Consider the following 12789-nt stretch of genomic DNA (forward strand, 5'->3'; position numbering starts at 1 on the left):
TTTCTACATTGTAGAATAATAGTGAAGACATCAAAACTATGAAATAACACATGGAATCCTGTAGTAACCAAAAAAGTGTTAAACAAATCCAAATATACAGTTGAAGTCGGAAGTTTACATACACCTTAGCCAAATACATTTAAACTCAGTTTTTCAATTCCTGACATTTAATCCTAGTAAAAATTCCCTATCTTAGGTCAGTTAGGATCACAACTTTATTTAAGAATGTGAAATGTCAGAATAATAGAAGAGACTTTTTTATTTCAGCTTTTATTTCTTTCATCACATTCCCAGTTTACAAGTTTACATACACTCAATTAGTATTTTGTAGCATTGCCTTTAAATTGTTTAACTTGGGTAAAACGTTTCTGGTAGCCTTCCACAAGCTTCCCACAATAAGTTGGGTGAATTGTGGCCCATTCCTTCTGACAGAGTCAGGTTTGTAGGCCTCCTTTCTATGGGATTGAGGTCAGGGCTTTGTGACGGACACTCCAATACCTTGACTTTGTTGTCCTTAAGCCATTTTGCCACAACTTTGGAAGTATGCTTGGGATCATCGTCCATTTGGAAGACCCATTTGCGACCAAGCTTTAACTTCCTGACTGATGTCTTGAGATGTTGCTTCAATATATCCACATAATTCTCCTGCCTCATGATGCCATCTATTTTGTGAAGTGCACCAGTCCCTCTTGCAGCAAAGCACCCCCACAACATGATGCTGCCACCCCCGTGTTTCACGGTTGGGAGGGTGTTCTTCGGCTTGCAAGCCTCCCCCTTTTTCCTCCAAACATAACGATGGTCATTATGGCCAAACAGTTCTATTTTTGTTTCATCAGACCAGAGGACATTTCTCCAAAAAGTACAATCCTTGCCCCCATGTGCAGTTGCAAACCGTAGTCTGGCATTTTTATGGCGGTTTTGGAGCAGTGGCTTCTTCCTTGCTGAGCGGCCTTGTCGATATAGGACTCGTTTTACTGTGGATATAGATACTTTTGTACCTGTTTCCTCCAGCATCTTCACAAGGTCCTTTGCAGTTGTTCTGGTATTGATTTGCACTATTCGCACCAAAGTACGTTCATCTCTAGGAGACAGAGCGCATCTCCTTCCTGAGCGGTATGACGGCTGCATGGTCCCATGGTGTTTATACTTGCATACTATTGTTCGTACAGATGAACATGGTACCTTCAGGCGTTTGGAAATTGCTCCCAAGGATGAACCAGACTTGTGGAGGTCTACAATTGTTTTGGCTGATTTCTTGTGGAGGTCTTGGCTGATTTCTTTAGATTTTCCCATGATGTCAAGCAATGAGGCACTGAGTTTGAAGGTAGGCCTTGAAATACATCCACAGGTATACCTCCAATTGACTCAAATTATGCCAATTAGCCTATCAGAAGCTTCTAAAGCCATGACATATTTTTCTGGAATTTTTCAAGCTGTTTAAAGGCACAGTCAACTTAGTGTATGTAAACTTCTGACCCACTGGAATTGTGATACAGTGAATTATAAGTGAAAAAATCTGTCTGTAAACAATTGTTGGAAAAATTACTTGTGTCATGCACAAAGTAGATGTGTTACCCGACTTGCCAAAACTATAGTTTGTTAAGAAGAAATTTGTGGAGTGGTTGAAAAACGAGTTTTAATGACTCCAACCTAAGTGTATGTAAACTTCTGACTTCAACTGTATTTTATATTTGAGATTCTTCAAAATAGCCACCGTTTGCCTTGATGACAGCTTTGCACACAGCTTTGCACACTGGCGAGTCGGGCTAGTAAAATGTTGACGAGTCACTCTCTAGTTAGCGCCTGACAAGTGTGCTAATAAAACACCCCGTCACACTTGCAGTCTTACACGCACAGGCACAGACAAACTTGACACGTGCACACGCACACACAACTCAAGGAGGTACTATCTCCCCCATTAGAATCATAATCAATCATTGGTGTTTTTATACCTCCCGCTCGTCACAACGTTAGCTAGCGAGGCAGATTGTCTAAGTAGACTACCATTGACAGGTGTCACTTAGGCTTTGTCCATAATGCCCTAAATGGGATCTGGTCAAAAGTAGTGCACTATGTAGGGAATAGGGTGCAATTTTGGATGCATCCTTAGTTTCTGGATCACCGCCACTTATCATCGCTTACCCCGTCCAGTATATGGCCGTAGAGTCTGAGTGATTGACCGCTGCCTCTCTGGCCACTGACCAGCTCCTGTCCCACTGTGCCGACTGGCTTGGACCGGTCCAATGTCCATTACACAAATGGCCAGCGTCAATTAGGAATCATTATTTATTTTTGGGGAGACCAAACTTAAGTGTTCGAGAACGATTTCCAATTACTTGAATAGCCTTGCTCACATGTTGTGTTCCTCATTTATGTTCTGATTAATATTTTCCAGGGGAGAAATTGTGAGTAAACTAAGTTTCGCGCCCATGTTTCAGCTTGTCAACTAATGAGCCCAAAAAGGCTTTTAGCATGCGGAGGGGGGCTGCTCCTCTACCCCTTAAACCCATCTTTACTGTATTTAGTCCCCTCTTGACATCTAGCGGTCACACTACCGATCCTGGGGGACAGCTAGCCTGGTTAACACCCGACTGAATGCTGTACTCACCATTACCTCGTCAGCGCAACATTCAGTCTGCTTTAAAACAGGTTAGGGGAGCCCTGTCAATACTTCTTGTCATTCCCATCAATCACTTCATATCTGAATTATCCATACTGAACAAAAATGTTTCATGAGCTGAAATAAAAGATCCCAGAAATGTTCCACACGCACAAAAAGCTTATTTCTCTCTAATTTTGTGCACGCGTCTCTACATCCCTGTTAGTGAGCATTCCTCCTTTGCCAAGATAATCCATCCACCTGACAGGTGTGGCATATCAAGAAGCTGATTTAAACAGCAATATCATTACACAGGTGCACCTTGTGCTGGGGACAATGAAAGGCCACTCTAAAATGGGCAGTTTTGTCACAAAACACAATGCCACAGATGTCTCAAGTTTTGACGGAGCGTGCAATAGGCATGCTGACTGCAGGAATGTCCACCAGAGCTGTTGCCAGAGAATTTAATGTTCATTTCTCTACCATAAGCCCCCTCCGTCGTTTTAGAGAATTTGGCAGTACGTCCAACCGGCCTCACAACCGCAGACCACGTGTAACTACGCCGGACCTCCACATCCGGCTTCCTCTGTTATGAGCTGTTATAACACTGCTGATTTGAAAAGACTCCACAGGTGGTAAAGGAGAAATTGGGGTAACAGTGTTTAGGCCTGTTAGAGGGGTGGGTGGAGTAACCTGCCACTGCTACAGAGAAGGATGTATTCCTGACAGCAGACACACCACAGCTCATAACTCCCTGAATAAGCTCCCTCTTCTCTCCCTCTCTGAGGTTTATTTGGGCTTCGCCTCGTGAATGTACTAATGCCACAATGTTGGGACAACGGGGAGGATATCAAATATATCGAAGCAGCTGATATGCTGCTAGCCTGCTAGTACGCTAACTATGGGCTTTGTAGCCCCGTGCCCCCATGCCTCATCCATTCAACTCCAAGGGGACTAACTGTAGCTTGGAGGGGGGGGGGGGGGGGGTTGGGGAGGGCGAGGAGGTAGGGGAGGTTGGGGACAGCATCCCCAGCAGGGTCTCTGAGGGCCTTTCACTGGGGCTCTAAGCGAGGCCTGTTAGCTGTGACTTTAGCGCGTCATTATGGAGGAGAGATGAAAGTGGGGCTGGATGGACAGCAGGTCCTCCCCACACGTGCCCAGTGGGTGGGCCTGTAGCTAATCTGGAGGGGGTTCAGGGGGTTCCCCCCCCCCCCCCGGTCAAATATGTAAATTATCATGACGTGGGAGGGGATGGAACAGGACGGGAAGCTGGCTAAGGCTTCAGACAGCTGGCGGGAGATGGAGGGAGGGAGGGAAAGAAGTAGAGATGGAGGGAGGGAGCAGTGGGCTCCATTGTGGTCTGGGCCTACATGAGGGGCTGTATGGCCAATAGAAAAGTGCTACGGATTAGTTCCACTTTGCAAATCGAATTGGTTCGCTGGCTTTTTCTTCCCCCACCTACCACTTTGTTCTATTTTACCCCCACTGCCAACTTTTACTTGAAAAATATATTATACACTGAGCGCACAAACATTAAGAACACCTGTAAACAGTGACTGGTAGCAGGAATATATAAAATACTAGTAATGTTCTAGTGGTAATACACTGAGTATACCAAACTCTAAGAACACCTTCTTAATATTGAGTTCCAGAACAGCCTCAATTCGTCGGGGCATGGACTCTACAAGGTGTCGAAAGCGTTCCACAGGGATGCTGGCCCATTTTGACTCCAATGTTTCCAACAGTTGTGTCAAGTTGTCTGGATGTTCTTTGGGTGGTGGACCGTTCTTGATACAAACAGGAAACTGTTGAGCGTAAAAAAACAACAACAGCGGTGCAGTTCTTGTTACAAACCGGGGTGCCTGGCACCCACTACCATACCCCGTTCAAAGGCACTTCAATATTTTGTCTTGCCCATTCACCATCTGAATGGCACACATATATGCATGAATGGCACACATGCATATGTCTCAATTGTCTCGAGGCTTAAAAATACTTCTTTAACAAGTCTCCTCCCCTTCACCTACACTGATTGAAGTGGATTCAATAGGTGACATCAATAAGGGATCATAACTTTAACCTGGATTCATCTGGTCAGTCTATGTAATGGAAAGAGCAGGTGTTCATAATGTTTTGTACACTCAGTGTCTATAACCCACAGGTGGATTAATGAAGAAAAAAATATGATACAAAAGAAATCCCTCCCTTATTATGACTGAGGCGGGTGGTTTTCACGTGGAGAGATATTAACAGGTGGCTGTGTGTGTGTGTGTGTGTGTGTGTGTGAACCCGTGGGAGGAGGCTGCTGAAGAGAGTGCAGAGGGAGACAACGAAAGAAGAATGTTTTAATAGCCCTTTTGAAGACGAGAAGTCGAGCCAACGAACCGTGCGGCTCGCGAGTCTTTGTTTGCCAAATTGCGTCGCCCTGTGGCTACACCTACGTCTCGCGGCTCAACGGGTTCGGCTAACGTTTCAAAAGGAACGTGGGGCGTGAAGAAGGCGCTCCAACTATGATAAATCAATTACAGATGAGATTGGTACAACAGGGCGGTTAAAGTCAACCAAACAGACATGACAACCGGTTCGACTTATGAAGATGAATGAACCCCACCATTTTGGCCTTTTATGTGAGCGTAGAACACAACATCCTAAATGTGACAGTTATACTACTTACTGACACAACTTAATCCCCCCCAAGCCTCAACCTTTAAGCCCCAGTGGGTTTTAACGTTTTTTTTTAGGTCAAAAATATTATGGACATCAAGCCTGTAGTAATCATTCAAAAGTGCACTTTTTTGCAGACCCCCCCCGCAGATGGAAGACATCACCGAAACAGTGGTGTGTGTCCTTGTGACGACTACCTTCTCTCAGACAGACAGTGACGACAAGCTGGCTAGCTGCTTGACAACACAGAGAATTCAAAGCGCTCACTTCCCCGTTGATGGATGGTCTAACTAACATGTTCCATATTAACTGACGCACAGTTATCTGCATCTAGCTTAGCAGCGAGTACTAACAAAAGGGGAGACCTGTTGAAAAATAAGAAGAAATAAAATGGTGAATTTAAAAAAAGCCATATGAACGCTATAGGACGACACGTTCCTCAACTCATTTCTCAAGCTGTAACAACACTAGCCTGGACAAAGCAACAAGTGCAAACCAATGTTTGGATGACCCATATTTTCCCCCTCAAACAAAAAGCATTGCCTCGCTAAAGCAAATACTGCTGGTGGCCAGGACGGGAAACAAAGCTCCTGGACAACCACACTATACTGTAACGCTGTCCCCCAAACGGAACCCTATTCCCTTTAAAGGACACTAATTTGACCAGAGCCCTACGGCCCTATGCCATTTAGGACCCATCCTAATACTTGGCTTACTGTCGATATTAGTTCAAAAAGTAGCACTTACAGCTAATGATTTATGATGATTACTAATTTCAATGTTAGTTACTGGTCTCCTGAAACATTCATATTGTATAAACCTGTGGTCTACATTTATGGCTATATGGTAAGAAGTCATAATATATAAACCATATATAAACCAAACCGGGCCAAAGGGAAAGCAGCTTGCCTTGGTGAGGTAATCTGTGGATTACACTCACAGTAAAAATATGAGCTCGTGTTCTGACATGACCATTCCCGGCTAAACCCACAGCCGGCCATACATGCACGCACACACGCGCAAAAACACACGCACAAACACACGCACGGAACTAATCACCAAGTGGGAAAGGGGGGTGGGATCTCGCACTCAAACCCATAAAGCAGAAACTGAACAACAGTGTTTCCCAACTCCGGTCCTCAAGTATCCCCAACAGCACACATTTTTGTTGAAGCACCAGACAAAAACACCTGATTCAACTAGTCAAGGGTTTGATGATTAGTTGACAAGTAGAATCAGGTGGGCTTGTCTGGGGCCACAACAAAAATATGTTCGGTTGGGGGTACTCCAGGACTGGTGATGGGAAACACGGCTGTACAACACGCTTACAGTAGCAACACTACGTATGAGCAGAGCCACACACACAGCACCACCAGCAGCAAGGAGCACTCTGCTTCGTCTCTATCTCTACAGCCCTTATCTGACAGAGGCAGCTATAGGTGGTGAACTAGGGGGAGCCAGGGATGACACGGTTGGGGTGGGGGGGGGACCTCACCTCTAGGTCCTGTAATGACAGGCCGATGATGGTGTGTGAATGCCGTTCGGGGGGAGGAGGTGGTCTGCGAAGGCACGACAGGGCTGCTGAAACCACACTTCTCTGACTTCTTTAATGTGGTGGGCGATGGCATCCCTGGCAAGAATGATTGATAAGTGAAATTTAATAAGGAAAGGGCACGGAGACTCACAGGCTGGGTTCACAGGTGAGGGGGGAGGGGGGTGCAAGGGGGGTTGGCGAGGCGTGGGGGCAGACTAGGGGGTTGGGGGGAGGAAAGGGGAGTGGTCAGGGCCCAACGGAGCGCAGCATAGGCTACTGTACGAGTGGAGGCCAGTCTTTAAAGGGGAATACAGATATTTTTGTTTTGTGCCTTGCGTCGCAATTATTATTTTTTAAAGATATAGCCCAAAATCCTCACCTTTGTTGTTTGCAGGGTCCTCAATGTTAATCCGTCTGACAATGTTAGGGATTTGATGACGATACAGAAGCTAAGTTACTGTATTACTTTTGAGAAGCATAGCTCAGAGGCACATACGTGTGCATTGATTGCCATTTTGTAAGGAACTCTTTGCCTATTCAGTTAGAGTTTTTAGAGGAAAGTTGATGAAATTCCAGGAGACAGCACTAATTAGAAAATGTAGATTTAAAAAAAAATGTATCGAGTTGAGGTTAGTTGTTAATAAATGAATTATATCATTTCCATACCATAAAATGGGCAAAAATATATATAGAACGAATAGACATGCCTTATCCGTGGGCTGATGGGGGTTTAGGGTTAAGAGAGAGATGTGGGAAGAGGAGAGTGGGAATGGTAAAAATAGGGGAAGGAAGAATAGATGCTATAGTAGACAGGTAAGGTCCTAGTGGCAAAGCACACAGCATGGTCACACAGTCCTAATCCAGTGTGTACTGGGGCTTTGCTGGGTTAATGTGAGTAATGGGTTCAGATAGCATTTACCACAAGAGTTTAAGCCAAAGAGAATAGTCAGTAGAGAGACCATGCATGATAACGTTATTTGTATGGTACATATTCAGTCTCTACTGTAATTGGTTGTGCACCACAGCCAATCAAAGCTCTATCTGACCACACCCTAACCACACTGGATGCTTTCGTTTTACCTTGCCAGATGCACCAATGAAATGGTCTAAATTATGCAAACTCTGTACACCATACAAGGTAAAACTAATGCCCCTGATAAACACTAAATGGCTTTTAAAATATTAGTCAAAGAATAAAGATTTCCTAATAATTGTAATGCCTCTCATTTTTGTTATAGAAGAATTAAACATTCCTTCCGACATTCCGAAAAGATCATGCACCAAGCAGAGCTGGATTTGGCCTTTTTCTAGCTCGTCTTGGAAGCATTGGAGGTGGGATTTGAAGTCTCTAGATGAGTCTGTGTCAATGGACTGAGGTCTGAGTGTAAAAAGTGTGTGCCAATCTAGCCCTAAAAGACACAGAAGTCTTGGTTTCTCCAGCCCTGGCAGACTCCTTTCCTCTTTCAGGCAGTGAGAGAGGGAGATAAAGAAAGAGATGGAAGGACTGACTAGTAATTGCCCTCTGTTGGGTAAAGAAGGGTTTTTGAGGAAGGCTGTTTGATCAAACTGAGTTGGAAAGGGAAGGACTTAAGGTAGAAGTTGACCCTAACCATATATACTGTATATATATATATAGGATCAGATTGCACAGCCCCCAATCGTAACCTTAGCCATTTGAGGGGTAAATAATATCTGCTCTTGGACCAGTTAGGGGAAACTTCTCTGGGGTGGGGGCAGGTTGGAGGATGGACACACAGTCACAGTTTAGAGAACATCAAGAGGAGAGGGTTGGCTGCTTTCAACACAAACAGATCAGGTCATACTGACACCATACAAAGTATCCCAGCAATCACGAAACAAAAGGGTACACAGACAAACAAACACAGGTCTACAAACCCACATTCAACATACACATTCACTCAATAAAAAGCTCCACAATGGATGACAAGCACACAGCATTCACCTATCAAATCAATTGAAACGTATGTCTTATTAGACATATTGCTGAATGTCTACTTTGATCTCAAACACCTTCTCTAAAGCCACTGGATGTGCATATATATATTTGAAGCCCCAGCCTCATAAACAACACTAACAACAGTAACTGCAACTTCTAGAGAGAGAGAGCGGCAATCAAGCATGGGAAAATAACATCTGACGTTTGGGTGACCACCAAAGACGAGTTGCCCTTTTAGAATCCTGAGGAGGTTTGTGACCAATTGCCCCACGCATGGGCTGTCAGAACCATATATACCATGATCCCACGGGCTGTGTGGAGCAGAGAGATGAAAGACAGGGGAGGGATGGGGGGGGGTCAGACCAAACGTTGGCCGTGCTCTTTGAGGTGGAGAACTTTCGGAGAAAAATTCTTCTGCCCATTCATTACTATACCTGGCCCTTTGAAGTGGTGTTAGCAGCGGCGGCGGCTAGCCAGCTAGCTTCAGAGGCCCGCTGGGCTGGTCCCTCTCCAATAGGGTAGCATAGACCAAGCAATAGGGGAGGCTGGAGGGTCTGGAAGGGGCAGGAGGCTCAGACTTGGGCTGGAGTCAACAGGTTGATTTGTGGGCTATTGGCCAGGATCATATTCAAAGGTTTTCGGCTGTAACAGTAAGAGCCTATCAGTCCCTGTTCAGTGTGCAGGCAGCTATTGTAGACTAGAGTCTTCTTCATGTGCTAGGGAATGGGGTAGTGTGCTCAGGGAGCTCTGGGTGCACGTGATTCAAGAAGAGATAGAGATTCATGGAGGTATGCGTAAAGTGAGATAGAGGAGAGGGAAAGCGAGGTAGAGAGGGAGAGAGAGAGAATGAAGAGGAGAAAGTGGGTATAGGGGCTGAGACTGGGAGGCAAAACATCTGGACTGAGAGATTGCGTGTGTGTGTGTGTGTGTGTGTGTGTGTGTGTGTGTGTGTGTGTGTGTGTGTGTGTGTGTGTGTGTGTGTGTGTGTGTGTGTGTGTGTGTGTGTGTGTGTGTGTGTGTGTGTGTGTGTGTGTGGGGGAATGCAACTGTGTGTACTTGCTTGTGTGTTTACTTGCTTGTGTGTGTGTGTGAAGGGCCTGAAGTCTGAGAGTGAGTAATGAACACTTAAAAAGATTCTGTCAGGTGGAATCAGAGCTGGGCTGTACTCAGCACTTTCCTCATTCCGAGGCGTTATTACACATAGAGGGCCGCTTCTCTCCCTCCGTCTCTCTCCATCCCCCCTCTCTCCTTTGCTCTCTCCTTCCTCTGACAAATTGACAAGCCTGCTGGCTGGCGGGCAGGCGATTCTGTATCGAGCATCCGCCCCCTCCTCGTCTTTCTCTGCTGTCCATCCGTCTCCCCTTCTACCGAGGCCTCTTCTCCAGTAAGCATCAATCAGGCCCAAGCTATCCCTGCTTTGCCCCAACTCAGGGGTGTGCAAGTGGGCATGCACAGCAGCCAGACAGGCTATATCGGAGAAAGGTCCTTTACCCGAGCAGACAAGCAGGGCAGGTTCAGCCATGAATACAGACGGCCTTATCAATGCCAGGGACAGCAACGTGCAGAGTCATGTCTGCTCCACGTTGCTACAACGCCTTCTCTGATAGGTGGAGACATATCAGGAAGCGGGTGTAGGTAATGTTCAAATACAATGAAAGAAGATTATGCTTCCGAACTTTAACCTATCAAATATGTGGATTGAGTAAGTCTTCTTCTGGACATGTTTCACTGATGAAACAACTTCTTCCTTGAACAGTCAGTTGAGACATACAGCTCAGCGCATTGCTTAACCCCCTTCACACACTCCCAAGCAGACAAATACACACACACACACACACACACACACACACACACACACACACACACACACACACACACACACACACACACACACACACACACACACACACACACACACACACACACACTCCCTCCCTCCCTCCCTCTGACACTTAGCTATTGAAGCCCCGGCGCGACGGCCATGTGAGTGACGTGTTCCTGAGACCTGACGTGGGATACCTGGGAAATGGATGGCATCCCGTTCCGCGGGATGCACTTTCACGAGTTGCGGCTAATTATAACACTGTCCCCACCGTGGTGAAAGGGCCACACACACCAGACAAGACTTCAGCAGCTGTTGACGTGTCACACTTGTTCCAATGTCATCGAGTGTTTCAACACACACACACGCGCACAAAAACACACACACACACACACACACACACACACACACACACACACACACACACACACACACACACACACACACACACACACACACACACACACACACACACACACACACACACACACGTCTCGGTAACCACAAACAAACCAAAAAAACAAACCAACTGGACATCAACAAGAGCCAAATCCACCGTCAACAACATCGCAATGCTCAACAGGATGACAAAGGCAAAAGGAAAATGACACATGGGGGGGGGGGGGGGGGGGGGGGGGGGGGGAGGGGTTGGGGGGGTGGGATGAAGCTGGAAGTTTGGATGACGACGAAAATCGGAACCCCGAGCAATCGGGAGAATGCGAACAGGCAGACATGCGTAACGCGGACACTCATGTGTCGGCTTGTAATGTTCCAACTCGGGGTGTAGATAAACAAGGACACAGGCACCAAGACACATGTTCACGGAAAATGTATGCAAACACACACAGACACCACCCCGGTTTGTGGGGGGGGGGGGGGGGGGGGGGGGTGTAGCTACTTCACAATTCGCTCTGAATACATAGACAATATGTTCTGAAGTTGTTGACAGACACTTAAGATATAAAATGGGTGAAGTTGCTTGAATGTACATATCATGGTGCACGGTCAGGATTCCAATGGACATGAGCCCCATGCTACAGTACAGACACAGTGCAGGTATAAGGCCTAAGGTGTGCCGCAAGGATCTGTTTCAGTCCCATTATTTTTCGTCACAATCACACACAGTGAGGGAGAGGTGGAGGGGGGACGGTAGGTGGGGGGGAAACCTGGACAATACAAAACACCAACCACAAAGCTCGATACCACAACCAACTACAGAACCTCCTGATTTGGAGGGGGGGGGGGGGGGGGGGGGGGTGAGGGTTAGGGGTCTGGGGGGGGGGGGCAACAGAGGACGGGAGGTGAAATTGGAAACAGTAATGCATCTTTACCTTGTCTTGAGATGAACGAACTAGCTAGCGAGCCACGCAGTTTATATCCAGCTTTTGAGAGACAAAAGGAAAGGGGGGAAAGAAACAGGGGGACAAAAAAACAAACAAAAAAAGAGGCAGGGTGAATATAGTGAAGCGTTAGGAGAGAATATGGAGCATTACCTCATCAATTAAGTATGCATGTCAGTCCTGTTCCCATGATGGAATGCGGGCCGGGGGTCACGTTACACATACAAATCACACACACCCATTCACAAAAGCACACACACACACACACACACAAATACAAAAGAACACACTAACACACACAAACGCATACATACACACACACTGTACGCAAACATACTCACACAGCCTGTTTAACTCATACCTAGGACATGCACTCGTTGACGCCGTGTCGAATTTCTATCCTCTTGGAACACGAAACAGAAACACACACCATAGAAAAACGAACACAGACACACACAGACACACACACCATAGAAAAACTAACACAGACACACACACCATAGAAAAACTAACACACACCCCCGCCAGTCCTCTCACTCTAAAGAGGGGCCTCTGGGCAACTCCACCCTAAAATTCCCAAACCACAAACACACCCCGCACCACTCTCTTCATGGATCACAACATGTTAGTAATAGTATTCATGTCATCGTTAATACCATGAATGTGAACCATAAAATGAAGGGGGAAAAGCCCATGGCTCCACGGCGCTATTAGGTGACCCATAAAGTAAAAGCATCCTGAAATGATGAGCTTGCACATAGAGTAGGACACTGAACTTTCGAGAGGAAAGCTGCAAAATGGCAAATTGCCCATCAAGACAGATCGCCTTTGTAAAACAGTATATAAAGTCCAAAAGTGGTTCTGAAAAATGAT

The 12789-nt window shown here is 46.1% G+C and overlaps 1 protein-coding gene across 3 annotated transcripts in view; it reads right to left on the reverse strand.

Moving 5' to 3' along the window:
* Positions 1–12789, reverse strand: part of nfia (nuclear factor I/A) — a 135381-nt gene that overhangs the window by 18252 nt on the left and 104340 nt on the right. For 2 of the 3 annotated variants that reach the window (XM_039002149.1, XM_039002148.1), the window contains exon 7: positions 11908–11958. The exons of the other annotated variant lie outside the window; for it this stretch is intronic. In XM_039002149.1, coding sequence (XP_038858077.1) covers positions 11908–11958 — 51 coding nt within the window. The remainder of the gene's footprint in view (positions 1–11907; positions 11959–12789) is intronic. 3 annotated transcript variants of the gene reach the window in all.

Source organism: Salvelinus namaycush, chromosome 10, assembly GCF_016432855.1.
Source record: "Salvelinus namaycush isolate Seneca chromosome 10, SaNama_1.0, whole genome shotgun sequence".
Classification (NCBI taxonomy): domain Eukaryota; kingdom Metazoa; phylum Chordata; class Actinopteri; order Salmoniformes; family Salmonidae; genus Salvelinus; species Salvelinus namaycush.